The 21,076-nt window shown below is 39.5% G+C and overlaps 3 protein-coding genes and 1 non-coding gene across 6 annotated transcripts; 2 read left to right on the top strand and 2 right to left on the bottom strand.

The window, feature by feature from the left end:
* Positions 1 to 2,160: 2,160 nt before the first annotated feature.
* Positions 2,161 to 2,232, top strand: trnaa-ugc (transfer RNA alanine (anticodon UGC)). The gene has a single exon. It is a non-coding gene; the product is annotated as a tRNA-Ala (tRNA).
* Positions 2,233 to 3,969: 1,737 nt separating this feature from the next.
* On the bottom strand, positions 3,970 to 8,545 carry LOC101472394 (uncharacterized). Its single transcript, XM_004566832.2, has 6 exons — positions 8,294 to 8,545; positions 7,861 to 7,975; positions 7,256 to 7,482; positions 6,620 to 6,767; positions 5,272 to 5,394; positions 3,970 to 5,182 (listed from the first exon to the last, which is right to left on the bottom strand). The coding sequence occupies exons 2-6, from the start codon at positions 7,943 to 7,945 to the stop codon at positions 5,100 to 5,102; spliced, it is 666 nt and encodes a 221-aa protein (XP_004566889.2). The 5' UTR covers positions 7,946 to 7,975; positions 8,294 to 8,545; the 3' UTR covers positions 3,970 to 5,099.
* Positions 8,546 to 9,258: 713 nt separating this feature from the next.
* Positions 9,259 to 14,651, top strand: LOC101472697 (cell adhesion molecule CEACAM6). 2 transcript variants are annotated; one of them, XM_004566834.5, is made up of 7 exons: positions 9,259 to 9,387; positions 10,557 to 10,904; positions 11,001 to 11,222; positions 11,311 to 11,583; positions 11,770 to 11,851; positions 11,952 to 11,985; positions 12,090 to 14,651. In XM_004566834.5, the coding sequence occupies exons 1-7, from the start codon at positions 9,348 to 9,350 to the stop codon at positions 12,123 to 12,125; spliced, it is 1,035 nt and encodes a 344-aa protein (XP_004566891.2). In that variant the 5' UTR covers positions 9,259 to 9,347; the 3' UTR covers positions 12,126 to 14,651. The 2 variants fall into 2 exon arrangements, with proteins under 2 accessions (XP_004566891.2, XP_004566890.2); XM_004566833.5 differs by having other exon boundaries at positions 9,267 to 9,387; positions 10,554 to 10,904.
* Positions 14,652 to 14,728: 77 nt separating this feature from the next.
* LOC101474451 (protein amalgam) lies at positions 14,729 to 20,816 on the bottom strand. 2 transcript variants are annotated; one of them, XM_004566841.6, is made up of 9 exons: positions 20,416 to 20,816; positions 20,170 to 20,312; positions 19,855 to 19,937; positions 19,551 to 19,756; positions 17,667 to 17,927; positions 16,939 to 17,250; positions 16,690 to 16,789; positions 15,834 to 15,897; positions 14,729 to 15,486 (listed from the first exon to the last, which is right to left on the bottom strand). In XM_004566841.6, exons 1-8 carry the CDS (start codon positions 20,468 to 20,470, stop codon positions 15,837 to 15,839), a joined length of 1,221 nt encoding a protein of 406 aa, XP_004566898.3. In that variant the 5' UTR covers positions 20,471 to 20,816; the 3' UTR covers positions 14,729 to 15,486; positions 15,834 to 15,836. The 2 variants fall into 2 exon arrangements, with proteins under 2 accessions (XP_004566898.3, XP_012778920.2); XM_012923466.5 differs by having other exon boundaries at positions 20,170 to 20,240.
* Positions 20,817 to 21,076: the final 260 nt, after the last annotated feature.

Here is a 21,076-nt window from a genome sequence, read left to right as displayed (position 1 = left end):
GCTTTAGTGAAGCCTTTCCTGAAATGAATATTGATCCTTTTTTTAATTTACCCCCACCCCCTCCTTCCCCCCCCCATGCAGTTGTTTTGTACAGTATAGATTTTAAACACATTGGACATGAAAGGACATCTCCACAGCACAGCCTGCCTTAAAGCACTGAACTAGTAGAAAGAGTAAAGCCACTTGAACGTGAACTCCTCTGGTGTTTAATGCAGAATCTATGAACAAGTGATGCATTTAGAAGAACATCTATAATTCAAAACTAATAAACTCAAACCTCATCAGTGGTTGCTCTGTAGATCCTGTCTCTGACATAGTTGTACTGAGAGACATCGGTCAGGCTCAGGAGGTCGTATGTACAACCAGCACATGATGCTTTCATCTCTCTGCAGTGAATCAAGGCGTCCTCCCATGTCTTGTTCTCATTCACCACCACCAGGTTGTCAACAAAACAAAAAGGGTTAAACTTTTCAGAGCATGCATAGCCTACCCAGCCTCCGATAAAAGCATGCAAAGAGCCACAGTCTGCAGTGAGTGGCTGTCCTGGTGCCCAGTTTCTGTAGCTAGATGCTAAACTACCCGTCCAGTTCCAGGTCTTGCCTCCCACTCGATACAGTCCAATCCAGCCCCGTTTGTCAACATCACCTGAGTTTACCTGGGTGACAGTGGCTAGGTAACCATAGTTTTCCATACAGTACTTTACAGCATCATACCAACTGAGCATAACAGTGTGATACTGGATTACATCACCTCGGGAACAGTAGACATTATTGATACTTGAACATTGTGCACTGTACCACATGAGGTCATCTCCTACAACTGCACAGTAGTCCTGCTGTGCAGAGGCCCATTTGCTGGTATGTGAGAGGTCATCACCTGAGACACCTTCACCTGTTCTGAAATCAACACAACAATCATCTCAAAATCAGCATAAACAGACATGGATATTGACATAAAGGTCATTTCAAAATTGACACTGACCTTAGATTTATAGACTTCCAGAATGAGTCATCTTCAGGATCTCTGAGCAGACCAATCCAAGTGTTTGGGATATTCCTTTGGACCAAAAATGGTATAATAACTTTCATATTTATCATCTCCAAAGTAGCCAAGTCAACATAATGTGTCTGGCAGAATAGTCTTGCTTGTGTCCAGTTCTTTTTCCCAATAAAAATTTGTGTGTCACGTTCAATGTTTCCTTGTAAGCCACAGGCAGCCGTTAGTACGAGGCAAAGTGCCAGTTCAAAGTTGCTTTTCCCCATATCTGCTCCTGTTTGGACAACAAGCCACACAGATCAGTTTTCAGAGATTGTATTTGCTGTCAGTCAGTTTATGATGTGATCCGTGGCTGCTGAACAGCAATCACCCTGCTTTTATAGCAACCAGCTATGTGATCAGTGCCACCTACACACACCTCAACATCCAGCTTACCAATAGGAACTCTGCACAATTTCAAATACATTTCAAATGGCCCTGTTGTTGTACTCTCCTGTTGTCACCTTTGACTTTGTTCTTAAAGATGCTCTCCTACTCTACTGTGACACTACATGTTTTATTTTATATTTGTTGAAATAGTTTGGGAAAACTCTTCCTTTCTCTCTAATTGGGAAACTAATTGCATCTGTTTGAGAATGTCTAATTTCTTTCTTAATAAGTGTGCAATCCAGTTAACTCCCACTACTACTAATAAGTGAGGTTTTAACAACAGCTCAATCATATTCAGTCTTGTATGGAGCTTGAAACAGAGTTAATCTTAGTTCAATCTTAACCCTGTATCCCTAGCATTACCCACTGCTAAAACCCCCACCAAATCTGGTATATATTTATACGATATTTGCATGAATGGGGGTCTTTGCTTCTTTCAAGCAGTTACAAAGGAAATAGGGATTGCAAAGTAACATCTTATCCCTGCTACCTGCAGGTAACGTCAGGTATAAATTAATTTTGAGACTATAATAGAGAGTAGCATGTAGAAAAATATGTTAAAATCCCACCTGACGCTCTCTTGTCTGCAGGCGCCTCCTCTTCTGCTAAGCGGGAAAATTACTTTGGAGAATGTATTCCAGACGACATTTGGGAGAACTGCCTTGAAAACATACAAGAACGCTTTCCATTGTCTCATTCAGTTTAAATTCATTCCCAGGCTTCATTATATTGTCAGGGGATGTAGCTCAGTGGTAAAGCACATGCTTTGCATGTCTGAGGTCCTGGGTTCAATCCCCAGCATCTCCAGGTTTTTATACCATCAAGCTTCTGAGCTACAGCTCAAAACTTCTACTGAATTTCCTGGAGGAATCCACCCGAGGGATTAATAAAGTTTCATCTAATGTAATCTACTCCGAGTTGCTGTATAATATGTATCGAAATGTGTCCAGAGTTTTTGACTATCCCACAAAATCCAGCTTTTTTTGGCTGAGATATGTACCCCAATGTATGCGGTCACTAAGAAACTGTTTAGACCAGAACCTTTTTTTTGCTCACTCATGGTGTTTCTGAGACTTTCAGAAACGTTTTCTGTCATATTGTCTTTTAGCAGGCAATAAATAAATAGATAATAAATAGACTGCCCACTCAACCTGACAAATACACTCCATCTAAAAAAGATAAGACACGCTGGGGATGACAAGAGATGTACCTGGAAAGACTGCTGAGTGAGTGAGATTCTACATTGGACTTATTTGTGGATGTGAGAAGGATTTTTATTTTCTTTCTTTTCTGCCTCCACATCAATCTTTCCCTAAAGTTTTCATAAAATGTAGGTGTGTCTAACAAAGGATCAGACGTTTCTTTCTACTAGAAAAACCATGACAGTAAAAGTGGCCTGATCTCATTTGCTCCTTGTGTAAGAAAATGGGAATCGTAAAAAAACAAATTTTAAGTAAGCACATAAAGTAGACCCAAATGCAGCCATGTGTGGTGGAGTAAAAGGCTCTGATGCTCTGTGTTTTAAAGCCCCAAAGAGATTTTATACATTCAAATCCAGCCAGTCTCTGGGCTTAGTTGGCAAATTAAGGTTAGGTAAATGTCTGAATTTGAATCTTATTCAATATGACAGGCTACTGACCTCTGTCTCTTTCACGAGTCTTAGTTATTGGTCCAAATGACTGAAGTGCAGAAGAAGATGATGAAATGATAAAAGAAGATATCAGCAGAAAGCAAAAGAGCAAAGGACTTTCAAACTGGATCTGTTAAAATAAAACCTTTGGTATGGTCGGCCGTTCTGAAATATTTAACTGACTCAGGATAATGAGCCAAACATGTGAAGGGAAAATCCATCAGTTATCATCATAAAGCTTAATAATTCATAATGTGGATCAGCTGTGGACTGCCTTTCTTAATTTTGAATATAAACAGAGAAGAGAAGAGAGTACAGTCTAATACTCTAAAACCATCTGCATTGTTGAAGCCGGATTGATATAAAAGTTAACTTTAACAACAATTTGTATTTGTTGTATAAAAATGTGGAATTTTTCATAGATTCAACTAAAGAAATGGGAGCAGATGTTGCGCCGGATATTGTGATGTCTAATCGCATTACTGACTCGTGGTTGCAGGGACAATTCATCCGGGTGTCTTGTTCTAAAGTGAATACAAGAAGGTCTGACCAGCACAACATTATAGAAGGAAAAAAAATCTGATGGTAAACTTCCTACAGACTACAGAAGAAAATCAAGCCTACATCTACAACAAATGTCATAGACATAGACATCCAGATATCTCATTAAACACAACGAAAGGCCGTATCAAACGTAGTTTTTTATCTAACTTATCTTCTTAGGCTTTTCTGGGCCTGGATTCTACAAAAAACATGGTCATAGAATGATTTTTTGATATATTGATTAGGAGTTAGAGCACCTAACCTGCTCCTCTAATAACTAATGACCCAAGATTACATAGTGACCCACAGAGCGAATCAAACAGCTCAATATGGAGAAAAAAAATCAGTAAGGGCTGGATTAAAGTGCACTCAGCTTTTATTTTTAACATCAGTGTGTCTCATGAAAAGTGTGAGCAGCTGCAGCAAGATATATGTAAAGAAACATACAAATATATTTAATATATGAAAAAATTAAAGTAGAATGCATAGACGGCAAATAACCACATACACACAAAGCATAAAGAGTGATACACCCTGAGCTGTAAAAACTTAAAGCAACTCTGCTCTGTGCTGTCTTTATGGAAAAAGCAACATATAAATATAGATGCTCACTTCATTCAATAAACTCCAGTACATCAACATCTACAGTGTACTTTTAATTTATTAGCATATGCAAATTATGTTGACTAAGAGTTTTTATTCACAGTCATTCTTTGATGATCAGCTTTTCCTCAGAGTAAGTGCTTCCCTCAAGTGGACAAACTGACCTACTGTTAAAAGCACATGTAGTTCCTGCATTAGTGAGCAGCCCATTGTCAGGCTGAAAGCCTTCAAAAGCAGGCATAAATGGAGCAGAGAGAGAAAAATGTCAGTGCCATGTAGTAAAACATGGCACCGACTGGCTACAATGCACCGTCATTTCTTTCCTTTTCCTTCCACCTGGAGCTGAGATGAAAACATGTTTACAGATTCAAAATCATCAAGTGATACTAAATTACTTGTAATCACAATTTCAAGTTTAAGTGGCCTAAATCACATCGTCCTTTCAATAAGTAATCAGAATTGGTACAGGTGATTTTTGCGTCGTTGCACTGCATAAATGTGGAATTATAATATTTCCAAAATAAAACAGCTATAAAATACCAGTGTTGTTTTTCAAGCTAAGAGAACGACTTATTTAGATGTAAATGAGCTCATTGCTCTTTGTCTGTCTGATTTTTCTTTTCTCTACACACATACATACACTAATTTTAAGTAAGTAAGCAAGATTTATTTGGCTTGTGGTCACGAATAATTTAAAGCGTGAGAAGAAATTATTCAAAGCATCTAAATTGAACAGATCAAAGTGTAGGAACAGATTGTCTCGTCATATCTATGAGCACTTTCAGTAAAAGTATTGATTTTAAACATTTGCAACAGCATTATCTCCAGACCTTGGCTCAGTCCAGCTCTCACTTTAGCTAGCCTGGTAACAAAATAGAAACAGTTTGTGTATCTATTTTCAGTCTGTCACATCCTGACTTGATTTCTTCTTTTGTTCCGTTGATACAATAGTGATCATATCATCTTCGGTTTCTTCCCCACCTAAAAGCACAGACACATTGTATATTAATTGTCAGTCTATTTATTCTTCTCAGTCATTTCTTGTGCTAATAAATTTATCCATCACTCACCGAAGCATTCCTGGAAGGACTCAGATTTGACCAGGAAGGTGTATAACAAAGCTGCCGCTAACAGGACGCCAAAGAATCCTCCAAGAATACAGCCAATGAGAAGGACATTGGTTGCACCAGTATCTAGGCATAAAGTAAAAATAAAAACAACATGAGTGCAAAACAGGACACCGCCATGTAAAGGAAACTTTACATGCTGTCTCAACTACACAGGCTTTTCGTGGTCTCTGCAGATTGAGCCAGCCTTGTTGCATCGTGTTTAAGAGAGGTCTCACCTTTCAGAGGGTATCATTCTTTTTCTCCTTATCAGAGGAGAAAAAGATCACTATATCTAAGATTATAACTGTATCTGGATCCTATGTATCCAAGTCATGCCATGAACAGATATGATGAAGAAGGCTTTCAGTTTTAAGGCATTCCTCAGAGATGAGCACCTCCCTGTAGTTTGTGTGCTTAGAAATGTCCAAAAATCTCAATGCCCATATATGGATGAGCTGGATGATGTAACCAGAGCAGCCCTAGTCTCGGCAAAGTAAATACATTAGAAATTAGACTTGCACCTGATTATGTACTGTGTGTGTGTGTGTATTTAACTGAAAAGGCTGAAAAGACGCATTGCTTATTACACTTTCAGTTTGTCATAAGGTGCGTCCTGCTTCGAGGTAGGTAAAACTATATGCTCTCTATCTCCTCTTTTCTGCCTCACTCAGTCCTCTACTTCCTGGAGAGATTGAAAATGAACACTGACAAAAAAACAAACAAACCACTCAATAAAAAGCTAAAGGGTTAAAATGACTGCACATTAATGAAATGCTGCCAAATTGAAGTTAAGAATCTCATATTGAAGAAACAATTTGAGTTTTAGTGGTTTATCTGCAAAAAAATGATCACTTAAACTTGTTGCCATAAGATGTAAAAGCTGCAATGCCCATTGTTTGTGGAAAGTCACTAAGCTCAGGGTGTCCTCTTGACAGTACAGCAGGACTCCATAGACTGCAAACATTTTGTTGGGCACAGTGGTCTCAGACTTAGTGTCCCCCACAGAGAATTGACAGGTCTTAGTGTGTAATGTTGAGGTCCTACAATTAAGAGAGAAAACCCAAAAGTCAGATGATCCCCTCTGAGAAAGAACTAGGAGATGATGTTATTTCTCCTTTTAACCCCCTTTTAATGGTAAGAAACTACGGGAAACGCTCAAAGTGGGGCAACCATCTGATTAAACTGCAACTACTGAAAGGTACAAATAAAGCGACTTGGACCTGAACCCAAGAGACTACTGGATTGAATTAAACTGAAGACATGCAACGTTAGGCAATGCACTTAGTTTTACTGTATTTCAATACTTCACCATAAACATGCAGGACGGCAGAGAGCGCTCTCGGGTTGCTCAGCTGCTGACAAACTACTCTTGTGCCGTTGTGGGGCAAGGCAGTTCCCAGGAGGGTCCACGTAGCCAGCGACTCTCCATTCTTCATTTCACAACGTCCATAGACAGCCTGAGGATGGAGAAAGAGGAGAGAAAGGAGACTGAATAAGGGATTCAAAAGTGCTTCAAAAGAAGACGTTTTCATAGGGTGATTGATGGTGGTCAATTTACAATGTCAACACAATCTTAACACACGTAAGACGATGATACTATAAAATGATCCTGGGTCGTTTGATGGGGATGAGTTGAAAATGCACCATAGTGCAAACATGTTAAACTCATGATTGAATGTCCTTATAATGACCACTTACAATGAAAAAAATGAATATGCAGACACGCTTAGAATATATAAATCCACGGCACAGTGAGGGCTGCTGTAACCTTATTGTAAATGTGACTTGGTTCTACTTTGGTTTCCTAGAAAAGCTTTGTCATATTTGTTCCTCAATGTGCACATCCTGTTTCTGCTTCTTCAGAAAGACTCCCTGTAATCTAATAGCAGCTGTTTCCTGTCAGAAAACAACAGTCACATGGTCACTCCCCCCTCCCCTCCCTCACCTGGGGGATGTCTTCCACGTGGCCACCGGGGCAGGTGAGGCTGTAGTTGTGATTACTCCCATACAAGGTAAACGTGAGGTTCGGATGCGCTTCGGGCACGCCACAGTGAAACACTGCAGGCTCTCCCACACCCACTGAGATGTTAGATGGCTGTGTGCTGTACTTGAGAGCACCGGTGCTTGGAGCTTTGGTGGTGGTGCTAGCAGTACTCAAAGTTGTGTTTTGAGCTGGAGCAGTGATTGGGTGATCAATGCATGCGCGTGAGAGAGAGAGAGAAGGAAGAAAAATGATCAGGTAAAAAGTAAAAAGTTGCAATTTAACAAATGCACTGCTAACCCAAATATATCAGCAATTTATATTTGGTAAAACTAAAGAGTAAAAAAATTCTTATAGAAAGTAAATAACATCAAAGTTATTTCACAAAATAAATACAAAACAAATATCCAAATACAGAGTCACACCTCCTCTCCTAAATGTATATCTAGCCTAATGACTGGAATGAAATGGATGGAAAGATTTGCGACGATGGAATGAGGAAGCGTGAGAGAGGAATGTCTCAGTGACTGCAAAGTATATTTTGGAAGTCATGGATGTGGTTGGTTTACCTGAGGAAGGTGTGCTGATCTGGAGCACAGTCAGAAACAAGCACATCAGAGGAAGCGCCCTTCTGCTCCTCATTTCTCCATCCATATTTTCTTCACTATAGTTCCAGTTAGTAACCTGCAAACAACAAAAACTTCATAAACCATAAAAGAAGTTCAGTGAATGCAAAACCAGGTTATACGGGTGCCTGTGTGCGGGAGTGTGTAGATAACCAGTTATTTATGCAACCATTCTTTTCATGGGTGTAGTGCAGCAGTAGATGAACACTGTTCTAGAATTAGATATAGCAAACTGAGAGTGTTGACAACAACATAGTTTTAAAAATACTATAAATTAAACATACACGCAATCTAACATGCTGCTCTATGTCACCTGAGCAAATGACTTACTTTTTTCATTTTAGAAAACATATGAATTTCAAATGAAATTACTTACACTGAGCACAAAACGAACTGGAATTTCCCAACCAGCTCTACAGAAAGCTTCCTTATTTGAAGATTGTTTGACGGTGCCTCTTTAAAAAGAAAATCCTATTTATTGCACAGATGTGGTGGAGACCGGCCGCTGTGACGAACATCTGCGCCCACTGTCCATAACAGTGTCACTGTCCTCACACTTCTTACCCTTCGCTGCTTCACTTCTTTCTGCCTATCTCCATCCGCTCGCTTCAGAAGTTCAGGACAACAGGGCGCTTTTAGGAATGTGGAGAACTTCCTTATGTGCAAGCTGGATTGATGAAAACAAGTAACAAACAGGTTATGCAGGCCCAGCCTGAACCGATTATAGCTGGGTCAGACGTCAGGTTCGCGCACGCGCACACACACACAAACAAATGTCTTAAACCTGTCTTCTTTGTTCACCCTTCAATCAGTGATGCTTCTCTTTGAATGGTTTAAAAAAGGCACAAGGGACAAAGTTCATGGTAAATGATCGTGACCTGCCAGAAATGCCTTCCTTCTGTTAGAGGGTTTTCTTCATTTTTACATTTTGGTGTTTGGCTGGATGGAAAAAATAATCGAGGGGCATTTGTTTTCAAAGTTGTCATATTTTCATTACGAAGTGAGAGCAATAACAGAAATGGAAGTTGAACTAGTGAAACACAAGTTCCCCATCTGCCAGCTTATAAAAAAAATCTTGAAAAAAGTGAATAATAAGTTACAAATAAATGAATATTTGCTGTAATTTATTTATGAATGGGTTTCACAAATGTTATTAAATTAGTTTAAGGCCAAAATAAAACCATTCTGTCTTCTGTTTTGTTGTTTTTTCATCTGACTTTAAATTGTCACATTTTTGGCAATGAGTCATAACGGAGGATGGGTGAGAGACCGCTGAGCCCTCCCACTGTCTGAATCTCAAGTTCATGCAGAGGTCTCAATGCAACTCTACAGAGCAGAATGCAGAAATGTGTAGCTGGCGTCTACTGTATCAGCTACAGTAGACGCCAAGACTTCAAAGCTGTGTGGAAATATTGCGCATTGATGTGGAGATGATGATCGCAGTGCTGCTGCTCCTGACTGTGAAGTCAGGTAAGAAGATTATTTATCAATTGAGTTTTAAGATAACATAAAAGCTTGGAATGGAATAAAACTTCTTTTGATTGCAATTCTAGACTTTTTTTTTTAAGTATACTTAGTAATTATCTGTTATGTCTACACTGCATGGGGCTGCTTTTACTTTGTAAGAGCCAAAGAGTGAATGTGGAACATGAGGATAGAAAATAACACAGTTGTTAAGATGACTGTACCTGCTGAAGCAATGATGCATCAAACAGGAATAAATAAAAAGATGAGACAATGAGTAGAGGGATTATATTATTCTGAAAGCAGGTACTTTCCAAGATTCAAATTTTTTACAACCAACCATCTTTTTTTCTTCAAAGTTTCACTTTGATGTTTTGGACTTTCAGTTGCTAATGTGTAGCAGTGGAAGACTTAAATGCTGAAACAGTTAAAATGCTGTTTAACTGTTTCAGGATGTGTGATTTTCAGCGACTGCAGACACTCAAATACAAAAAAGTACTCAGTGGGATTTTCCTCTTTGAAAGTTAAAAGGCAACAAATGAGCAAGAAAAAACATTGATGAGGATGAGAACAGCAATATTATTCTCCTTAAATTTTATCTGAACCGATTGTAATCCATCAAATATGAAAAGCTTGGTAGAGAGCTGCCAGAAGAATATTATCTGATAGCAATTAGACAGTCACGTCACAAAAAAGAAACACACCCAACCTCTACTTGCTCTCTTAAAGGAACCTACTTACTTTCCTATTCTGTACCCAAAACACGTACCCAGTTTTCACTGTGGCAGTTCACATGCACATTTGAAAGTATTTGCATTACACGCACTGCTGGCAATCATGTAATCGGGTAATTTCCCCTGATTAACTGACTGTTTTAGTATCTGTCAGGTCAATGTTTGGTTATTTGTTTCAGTCTGAAAAGCCAAACCAAAATGATGACAACAAAAAGCTGCAGTTAGTGGAGGCCGAATAAGAGTGAACAGCAGAGTGATCTTCACCTTCTTGTTGTTGCCTTGTTTTGACAACTTAACTTCCTCATTTTTTTGTAAGAAGTAAAAAACACACTGTTCAGCGGTTTACTTCAATTTCCCCTTTACGTCTTGTCTTTGAATTCTCCATAATAATAAAAGAAACTAACAAAATATGTTCTGTCGTGTTTCATCACCTGTCAGCAGGAACTGTGAGTGCTGCTCGGTCAGTGACATTTGAAAACCCAGATCTTTGTGCTATAAAGGGATCATCTGTGACTTTTAGGTGCGTATACAACTACACAGCTGGGGAAACTGTTAGAACGACTGGATGGTACAAGGGACGTTTGGAAAATGGTGTCTGGAAACGAGTTGAGCTTTCAGTCGACCTTCTGTCGTATCGCCATCGTTATGAATATCTTGGCGACCAGCAGCACAACTGCAGCCTGAAAGTTCATGACCTGCAGGTTAATGACACTGGATATTACTACTTCCACTTTGGCACGGATACGATAGGAATGCGTAGCAAAACTTCTGTGCATCTGACCGTCTCAGGTAAAGTGATTTTACATTAAACCTGCTCTCCAGACTTAATGTTTCCAGCCTCTTGTTCTTTTTTAAAAAAAAAATATTTAACTGACCCACATCCAGAGATGAGAGCCACAGTGCAGCCGGAGAGAGTGAGAGCTGGAGAAAAGGTGACTCTTGAATGTGTGACATCGTGCCAACTTGGAAGCACACTCTGGTTCAAAGATGGACATCCAATGACAAAAACATTGTTGTGGGCGCAGGCAGAAGACACTGGGAAATATTCATGTACTGTCAAGGGGTATGAGTCAGTGCAATCACACCCTGCTGCTCTGGATGTTCAGTGTAAGTAGATGAAGATAATATTGATTCTTGCAAGCTGAGTTTTTACTCATACAACACAAAGTGCAACCAGTGACTTTGTTTAATGCAGATTCTCCACTGAACGTGTCTGCTGAGGTGAGTCAGGCTGGCCTCCTGTCAGTGGGCAGCAATGTGAATCTTACCTGCAACAGCGCTGCTAACCCTGAAGCAGATAGTTACACCTGGTACAGCTCCAGCTCCAGGCTTCAGGTGGCCTCGGGCCGGGTGCTGTCTCTTCCCTCTTTGGAGGTGTCCCACAGTGGAGTCTATCTCTGCAAGGCCGGGAACAGTCTCGGAGAAAGCAACTCGACGGCGGTCCTGCTGGAAGTGGAAGAAACAAAGAGTGAGTCTGTCAGGCGAGTGGGCATAACCTATTGTTCAAATGATGCAAATTATTAGTAGATATTTCATAAAATTGTTAAGAAATCCAATCTAGTGGCTCAAAAAAATGTGCATTTATTTTTACATTTTTGCAGAGGAAACTATGCAGGCTTGGTCATTTGTCATTTTCTCCTACTTTTCTTAACAGTTGATCGTGTTATCCTCCTTTTTGGTATTGGAGTCAAAGTGGTTTTGATGCTTTTCCTTACACTGATTATTATCTGGGTTCGGTAAGTGAATCATACCAACTACTCCTAATTTAGTAGCAGTTGGATGATTTTGAATGTTTTTGTGCTGTGTTTGCAAACGTCTCTCGTTTCCTTGTTAAAGGAAGGGGTGGTGTAATCCTGCTGGGGACAGTAAGGTGAGAAGGATGACACGTTGGACTCGGGTCTGTTTGAAATATTGATTCAAACTGATTATAACCGTCTCTCACAAAATGTCTAATGCTGTCCTTTTATGTTTCAGATGGACAGCAATGATTATGAAAATATGACAATGTGAAATGGGTAAAAATAACCCAGAAAACAAGAATCCACACATACTATTATCATTTGCTAAATGTTGTCAGTACAAAAGCAGCAGGCTTTAAAGCAAGTTTTAGAGATAGGAAACATTTTATGAAAGTTTGACCTTATTCAACCTTGAAGAAGAGATCAGAGGTCTAAAGTAACATGATATTTAGAATATCCATATACAGCAGGTAAAACTTGTATATAATATAATATAATATAATATAATATAATATAATATAATATAATATAATATAATATAATATAATATAATAGGGGCACGGTGGTTAGCACTGTTGCTGCACAGCAAGAAGGTACTGAGTTCAATTCCACCATCAGTCTTTCTGTGTAGAGTTTGCATGTTCTCTCCGTGTTTGCGTGGGTTCTCCCCGGGTACTCCGGCTTCCTCCCGCAGTCCAAAGACACGCTGTTAGTCGGGATAGGTTAATTGATTAATCTAAATTGCCCATAGGCGTGAATCTGAGTGCGAATGGTTGTCTGTGTTTCTATGTGTTAGCCCTGCGACAGACTGGCGACCTGTCCAGTGTGTACCCCGCCTCTCGCCCCATGACAGCTGGGATAGGCTCCAGCGCCCCCCGCGACCCTGGAAAGGATAAGCAGAAGCGAATGGATGGATAATATAATATTTAAGCATTGACTACGTCAACAAGTAAATATACTTCCAAAGGTGCTAAACTGATCAAATCCACACATTATGCAATATTTTGTGCAAAATCCTTTGTTGGTGACTACAGCTTCAAAATGCCTCCTATTTAAAGAGAAATTATTTGCATGCATTGCTCAGTCGTGATTCTTCCACACAAACAGTCCTGATGGTTCAGTGGACCCTTTCTGTGAACTCTGACCTTTAGTTCTTTCCATAGATTTTCACTTGGGTTCAGGTCAGCTGATTGGCTGGATCATTTTAGCAGCTTTATTTTCTTCCTCTGAAACCAACTGAGAGTTTCCTTTGCTGTGTGTTCGGGATCATTGTCTTGCTGAAACGTCCACCTTCATCTTCATCATCCTGGCAGCAGATACATTTTTTCATTCATCCTTCCTTCAGTTATATTAAACATGTTGGCATGGTGTTGTTGGGGAGATATATGTAGTGCCTTTTAAACATGGTGTGTTTTTTGGCATCTAAAGAGTTTTTCAATTTTGGCCTTGGCATTGCTTTCTAATTACTGATAGATTTCCTCTGGTGCCATGACTTTCCACATCTTTTTGCGTCTCCCTTTTTTCCTGGGTTCAATACTTTTTCCCTATGTCATTTCCCATTATTACACCTAATTTGTGGACATCTGTGGTTTATTTCCCTTGCATGTGTGGATTGGATGGGTTATTACTGACATCTGGTGAGAATTTCATGTCAATAGCACCTTTAGAAACACATTTACTTAGAAAATTGGTGACATGATAAATACTTATTTTACCTGCTGAATCAGTCCTTATGTGCCCAAATGTTGTTAATAAAAACAATGGTAATATAAATGTAGTTGTAAATAGCTCTATATAGCATTAGTTACTTTTACCTTGGAGGAGAGGTCAGCGGTCATGTGACATGAAATTTAAAATCTTCATACAGTGCTTTCTATACGTTGCCAATACGCACCACACTTGATGGTCTTATAGTCTCTAAGTTATAAGGATTTTTATCTTTGTCCAATAAATGATTAACTTGACCTAGACGACCTTGGTGGATGTAAGCCAAATTTTAATGGATCGTTAACGTGACCTCACTCTATGTTCCTACAAAGTTTTATCGGAATCAATTCAGATTTTTAGCTGACAGACAGAATGACAAGCACAGAAAACATAACAGGTTTATGCAGAAAGAAAGAAGAAGAAGAAAAAGCTGAGCTGCAAGGTTGCCTTCGTTAATACTGGGTCATTGTTCAATTTCACGGCGCAGGGAGGGAGAAAATATAAATGTTTAATTCAACAATTGAGGCCCACAAGCCTTAGTGTGAATAGGAATTCTCCTGGGTGAAACTGAGAGGACATGTGATCACTTTAAGTCTTCCTTCACACCAGTGTGTTATGTTAGCCACATTGCTGATGTGTGGACATATGGCTTTCATTGGTTACAACACTTTCTGCTCCCCCTTGAGTTACAATAAGCATGTGCATTCTCTTCTGCTCACAGGTCACATGACACCATCGCTCTCATAGTCTTTTCTGTTGCTAGAACTGTGGTTAATGTTTTAAAATGTTCAATGTTAATTGTAACAGAAGCTTGGATAAATATTTGCTGCCATATAACTGTATAAAGATTATTGTGTAAAACTTGTTGCCTTTTGATCTGCTTCCGGCTCTTCTTTTTTTAACTATTTTTTTTTTAATTTCCAAGTTCAGTTTGACTTTGAAAACGGTCCGAAGTCTGAGTTTTGTAAGTTTTGGTCCCACTGCAGTTTGCTGGATGCTTTTCAGTATAAATTTCAGCTCGTGAGCATTTAATGAAATTATAAGTTGGCACTGACAGCACAATACATGCTCTACAGATCACATGAAAACATCAAATGGCTGCAAAAATGTGTATTAAATGCAACTTGTTACAGCTAAGAGTCACATGTGCAAAACTGTCTCTTTGGATAGTTGTTAATGAAACACTTTATTGTTTATTAAAACAACTTTGCACGTCACACCTCACTTTAATATGGCAAATCAAACAAAAGCAAAATCCTAAAATAGTGCAGTTTTTAGATGTCTGGGTGTTAGAGTCACTGTCCTCTTGGTTTTCATCCTCTCCCACTTCTCCTCACGCTCTGCTCAGTATCTGCTGGAGGCTTATCGCTCTCAGGAGTTTACTCAAAGCCACACAAACAGGATCCAGTTGGACTTGCCAGCAGCACTTAATTGGGTTATCATCTTCGCAGTCATCATCACTGGCAGGCCTTCAGTAATAACTTCTTCAATGTTTTCTCTTTCTGGACATTGCTTGTACATTACCCGGTGCACTTTGTGCTGTGTGGTTACAACCCTGTGTCAGGAAGTGTTAGCGAGATCTCCGGATGTCGCCTGTAGTCGTGTTATGCAATGAACCGTGGAGGATATTTAAATTCAAATCTGTTACGGCAACACTCCAACAAACTGAAGCGAATAACATAAAATAATAAAATAAAATACAAATAAAATAAACTTAAAAACAGTAATAAATAAATTTGAGGTCATATGAAGGGGTAACATTTGTTTCCTAGCTTCTTTCTTTTGGAATAAAACCTTTTCTTAGAGATGCATCACTTCATCCTCGACTCAGTACTAGGCTTAATCCTAAAGAAGAAATGCATTTAAACTAATGGAAAACAAGCGGGTGAAATACATTCTGACGGTGCTCCATTGTTCGCTTCTTTCTGAAAAGGAAACGAAAGCTCAGGTCAGTGCTTTGAAATCTGTCGCATCCTGCTTGCTTGAATGAACATTGATGTTTATCACATGAGCTGCACACGCTCACAGCTGGTGAGAACTGGTGCCAAAATTTGATTACCACCTTAGACTTCAGCCATAGTGTAATAATCATTTAAAGTTAATGTGATGTGGTCTTACTTTGGGGAAAGTGATGTTAGTAACCACACAGGAGGAGCTGAAGAAAAATATTTGCTCTGTGTGTGTGTGTTAGAGAAATGTACAGATCTGTTGTTGGTGCATGTGCTGCACTGTGGGTAAGATTCTAGGTAGAATAAAGCCTGATTTCACTGACTCTTTAAGGCTCTGACGCAGTTGCAGTGAGCACATATGACTGACGTCTGGATGACTTCTGTCTCCTGAAAGCAAAAAGAACAAAACATTTTAAGAATAAAGACATTGTCACTGCAATCTAAAGTCACTTTTCATGTTATATAATGAACTAAATTCATTAATTCATCCTTTCAGTCATATTTAAACCTACTGTTTAACTATTTTGGTTCCTTAAATGATCAAAGTTAGTAACCAATCAATCTACCTCAGAGATTTAATTAGACTCAACTAGACTTCTAAAAAGGTATTTGATATATGAAATTAAAATTAACAGCAATCATTATATACTGTATATTCAAACTTCGGGCCATAACATTTTTATGCATCGGTGATGACTCAGCAGACAATATTTTTTAAAAATATATGATTATATAAGAGAGACCCAAGTCTTGAAAATGAAAATGTGCACATATTTAACTACATCATGTTCAGTGTTATAGTTACAGTACTATGTAGAAACGCTCTGATATATGGAATTAAAATTTCACAGGACTCATTATATAAATTCAAACTTCCTATCATAAAATTTTTATCCAAATCTGAGATGGTCGAGCAGAAATCTCGTGTTGATTTGAGATAGAATGACCCAAGATAATTGATTGATTTATCTTTTTGGTCATATTTAAACCTAACCTTTAAGTAATAACTCATTTGCTTAAATGATCCACGCCAGTAACCAATGACTCTGACTTAAGCAATGACCACTCTCATTTGATTTTAATGAAATTATTTTACACATATTGTGCACGAGCCCAGCTACAGGGACTGTGAAGTGAATTATGATGAAAGTTACTGGTTGTAAACAAACAAAGGCCCACCTTATGACACAGATGGCTATGACAACAATAACCAGAAGGATTCCAATGAACACTCCAGCAATCACCCCTTTTCTTTTTCCAGAGAGGGGTGGGATCACAGCTGCAGTTGACAACAAAATACACATTAGTAACACTTAATGTTTGAAAAAAAATATTGTGGTGGTAAAGTTTGGCTTTATGTGATGTTTGACACTGTAGGCAGGGAAAGGTCTTAATATTATATTAAGACCTGCCTCTTCATACACCTACCTCTGGAGGCTCTGGGCGTTATACTGAAAGTCTGAGATCCATGTCTGTTTCGTGCCACACAGCAGTGCTGCCCAGATTCCTCAGTGGTGATGTTGGCACTGCTGGATGTCTGGCTGCTTCCTGTGGTTGTAGCTACAGTTCGTCTGCCTTGATGAAAGCTTTTGTCTGCGTCACTGAGACATGCTGCACCCTGGTACCAGATGTATGTGTGCACGGGCGGGTTAGCATCACTGCTGCAGGTCAGAGTCATGGGGAGCTCGTAATCTAGCTGTCCAGCAGGTGACACTGAGACGGTTGTGTTTCGAGGAGCATCTAGAAGGAGGCATTAGAGATAAGTTAAATCTTCAAGTGAGTTTGATTCAATTCAAATCAGTTTTATTTATATAACACCAAATCACAATAACAGTTCTTCAAGGCACTTTATATTGTAAAGTAAAGACCCTACAATAATACTGAGGAAACAGAGGAAATAAAAACTCTGTAAGAGCACTGCTTGTATCCCTGTTACAAAAGGTTAACCCAGGCTTAATGCGGAAGTTTCTTACTTTTAGAATTTCTCTAGAAAGAGTTAAAATGCTTCGTCAGCAGCACATATTTTAAGCTTGAAAATTTTCTTTCTGCTCTTTGGAGTTCTGTGTGTCAAAACAAGCTTAATAAATAAACAGATGAATGACCTTGTATATAAATGTTGATCTGATTTTTACATTTATAACAAAAGCTTGACTTACACTGCACATCAACTGGTAGTATGGTTGAGTTATGCACTTTGGCTCCAGTTTGCATCTGACAGTAGTAGCTGCCAGAGTCATCTGATTTAACTTCAGTAATATTCCACACCTGTCCAGTGTGTGTTACGCTGTTACTTGTGCTCTTGTGCCAAGTCACATTGGCCTGTGACTCTGCAGGGCTGCAGCAGGCCAAACGTAAGGTTGCACCCTCTGTGATGCCCCTGGATGGATTTGCTAAGGCAGTGACTGCACTGGGGGAGTCTGAAGGGAAAAAAAACAGAAACAGACAAAGCACATATGTGGTGAGATTATTATTTCATATATTCAAATGGAAAAAACAATCATGAATTACAAAAAGCTAAAAGTCAACAACTTTTAAAACACTATCCTAATAGTTAACTAGTTCATTTTTGTTAATGAGGACAGTATTCAAGGAACAAGCTCTGCAGCTGAAAAACAAAGCCAAAGTAAAAAAAACAACAACAAAACAGTTCCTCTAACGGTAACTGGAGGCTGACTCTAAAAGTGAGTCAGCCTCCATAGGTGCACATGTAAAAATGCGCAAATAGAGCAGAAGGAAGTACACTTACAGCCTGGTGTCTGTAGTCTTTAGGTACCCGTCCAACAATGCAACAACCAAAATACCACATTTGAGTCTAAAAAAAGTGGTTGGTAAGCCAATGGGTGGAGTGATTTATATACCATTTGTACATGCCTATTTTCTATTTAAAGGTAGGAGGAAACCACTATGAATGCTTTCTATTCCATTGTTTTTTGGGCCATATCACTATTACATGTGATAGTATGTATGTACTATTTAATTTCTTTATAGATCCACAGAAGACCACCAGTTTTAAAGGACAGGACTCTGATGCTCTCATATGCATGCAGAACCAGACAAGCTATACCAAGACATAGAGCTGAGAGGCTCATATTAAAGCACACACACAGGGAATGTGTTTTAATTTAATGCTAAACACTATTATTCCACAGTGTCTTAACATAATCATATAGCTATTTGCTGTCATTTCTCACACCAGCTTTATGTAAGACAGACAAACTCAACTCGATTGCCTCTCAACAGGTTATAATATCTTTTTCTCCCAAGCTCTGCAAATACTAACCCGTCTTTAATGTTTAGCTCTAAGAGTAATTTGACTACAACCTCAAAAGCATCAAAGGTTATGAAACAGAGTCTTACATCAAGATTACTTAAACCCAACAAGTCGTCGGTTTCACTTCAGCTTCTCATAAATAGCACAAAATGTCAGACAAAGGGTTGCACAAAGGAAACTGTTACTGAATATTGCAATGGTGCTAGAAAAAGCAACGAGCTTTGCTAAGCAGTCATTTAAGAAATACAGTAAGGTAAACTGTAAACGCTGCTAGCTTTAGGTTATTGGACAGTAAATGCTGGTCTCTGACTGCGCTGTGTTTCTGACAACAGGGAATCACACTCAGATCCATTCATCAAGAAAACAAAATAAGAAACAGAGCAAACAGAGATATATTCTGTGACAAGGAAGTTGAGCAACTTACAGAGAAGTTTTTTTTTTATCTTACTTACAGAGAAGTTGACCAATACATAGCAAAAGAAAGAGAAAGACAGACAAAACCACAATGCACATAGAAAATAATAAGAAGGGATGTGTGGTTTGTCTTTAATGGTTTGCCAGGTCATACTGATGTGACTCATCCAGGGTATAAAATGATCACGACAACAGGAGGAAACTCATAAAAATAGATATAAAATAAGGTATCTTTTCTTGCGTACTTTGCAAATCTATAAAAGCTTTTGAATGATGGGGGGACGATGCGTTTGCTGATTGCACACCATCATTGTTAACGATGAGAATGATATTTTTACTCATTTAAGGTTCACACCTGCCACCAGGAGCTGTACGCCGGCCTGCTCTGGCATCTTCTCTGTGGAGTGGTTGGTGATGAGGTAAAACACGTAGGTCCCGCTGTCTGACTGCCTTAGATCATTAATCCTCAGAGAGCAGACCTTGCTTCCTGGTTCTCCCAGGTACTGCACCCTGTTCTGGTAGGATAGATCTGGGAAGATGTGATCGCTGTGGTACACGTATCTAACACAGACAGAGGGACAAGCAGACAGACTTAGACACCTGTGCTCTTTACTTCCACCCTCGTGTGTGTTTCTGTGACTTCAACACATCATTGTTACCTTGCCGTAATACACCGGCTGTCTTCAAGGCACCACATCTCAGACAAAACCATGTACTTTTGTCCTCCTTCACCTCCTCCACCCTAACAGATACACAGAGCTTTTTAAATCAGTGGATACTGTAAAGTGGAAAATTCTAGATTAACTTGACTGTATCTGTTCAAACCACACCCAAAACATCACCTGTAAGCTTAGCATAAAAACTAATTTTGGCTAGTTTTTATCAAAGAACTGACACTTGTTTTTATTCTGACTGCAGTTTTTAGCTCTTAATGCACAGTATAACTGCTAACAATGCCTTCTTTATTGAAATACCTGAGCAGAGGGCCACCCCTCTTCCCTGGTTTCATTGGAGGTCTGCGGGTAGTCATAGGAACACGGGATTTCTATGGAAGAACCAATCACAGCACAGATGGGACCAGATGGGAGATGAACTGACCAATCACCAGCAAGAATACCTGTAATACCAACAAAAAAACCCCTAAATTCTAACCATCACTGTCTTTGCGTGAAGCTCGGATCCCAGCATGACTGCTGCAGCGCTTTTATATATGTACCTACCTTTAAGAGAGAGTGTGACCAAGAGCCAGCAGTTCTGAGCCATGCCTCCATGCATCTTTTGCCTTCTTTGCTGTCTGTTTAGCTGTGGTGCTCTGATCCTCCCAACCTTCTTTGGCTTCACTCTCACCCTGTCTAACAAGGCGTCCTCTTCTAGTCTTTGGGTAATTCAGTGCAGTTGTAAGTGTAAGTCAAATGTCAAATTCCCTTTTATACTATCTGCCAACGAGGAACTAGGACCGTGACTAGGCTTTCATGTCAGTAAAGAGAACTTGGTGTATGTTTGTGTGAGAGAGAGGGTGCCGGCTGGTGGATACTGCATGCATCTGCTGACTCAGATTGAGGTCAACAAGTTCAGTATAATATACAAAATAACAGCTGACAGTGTTTGTCTCAGTGAGCTTGTGTTTATATGTCGGTGCGTTGAGCTGCGGCAGGTCTGTAGGGGTCCCGAGAGAGCCCTCGCGCGCGGTTTGTCCACTCAGAAACGTGTGCTGACGTCACTCGTGCCCCTCTCTTGTGCGCAGATGACCGCTCGCAGGACGACCACAGCACACGCACACACAGAGCGACGAAACTAAAAGTTTGTTTTAATTCGTCCAAATGTTCCTCTCTCTCCAGTTAGAAGCGAGCTCTGGTGGTTTTGGTTGACAGGAAGAGCTGT

This window comes from Maylandia zebra, linkage group LG11 (assembly GCF_041146795.1).
Source record: "Maylandia zebra isolate NMK-2024a linkage group LG11, Mzebra_GT3a, whole genome shotgun sequence".
Taxonomy (NCBI): Eukaryota; Metazoa; Chordata; class Actinopteri; order Cichliformes; family Cichlidae; genus Maylandia; species Maylandia zebra.
Note: the sequence above shows the minus strand (reverse complement) of the source record. Positions and strands in the feature narration are given on the sequence as shown.

What these genes read in the sequence shown, in the direction of transcription:
- LOC101472394 (XM_004566832.2), bottom strand. Translation starts at nt 7,945, where the DNA reads ATGGATGGAGAAATGAGGAGCAGAAGGGCGCTTCCTCTGATGTGCTTG. An exon ending in GATCAGCACACCTTCCTCAG is followed by an intron (nt 7,483 to 7,860) that starts GTAAACCAACCA and finishes TCACTGCTCCAG; the next exon opens with CTCAAAACACAACTTTGAGT. An exon ending in TGCCGTCCTGCATGTTTATG is followed by an intron (nt 5,395 to 6,619) that starts GTGAAGTATTGA and finishes CTTTATGCCTAG; the next exon opens with ATACTGGTGCAACCAATGTC.
- LOC101474451 (XM_004566841.6), bottom strand. Translation starts at nt 20,470, where the DNA reads ATGCATGGAGGCATGGCTCAGAACTGCTGGCTCTTGGTCACACTCTCT. An exon ending in AGCCGGTGTATTACGGCAAG is followed by an intron (nt 19,757 to 19,854) that starts GTAACAATGATG and finishes TGTCTGTGTTAG; the next exon opens with ATACGTGTACCACAGCGATC. An exon ending in ACTACCAGTTGATGTGCAGT is followed by an intron (nt 17,251 to 17,666) that starts GTAAGTCAAGCT and finishes GCCTCCTTCTAG; the next exon opens with ATGCTCCTCGAAACACAACC.
- LOC101472697 (XM_004566833.5), top strand. Translation starts at nt 9,348, where the DNA reads ATGATGATCGCAGTGCTGCTGCTCCTGACTGTGAAGTCAG. An exon ending in TGCTGCTCTGGATGTTCAGT is followed by an intron (nt 11,223 to 11,310) that starts GTAAGTAGATGA and finishes TGTTTAATGCAG; the next exon opens with ATTCTCCACTGAACGTGTCT. An exon ending in GGAAGTGGAAGAAACAAAGA is followed by an intron (nt 11,584 to 11,769) that starts GTGAGTCTGTCA and finishes TTTTCTTAACAG; the next exon opens with TTGATCGTGTTATCCTCCTT.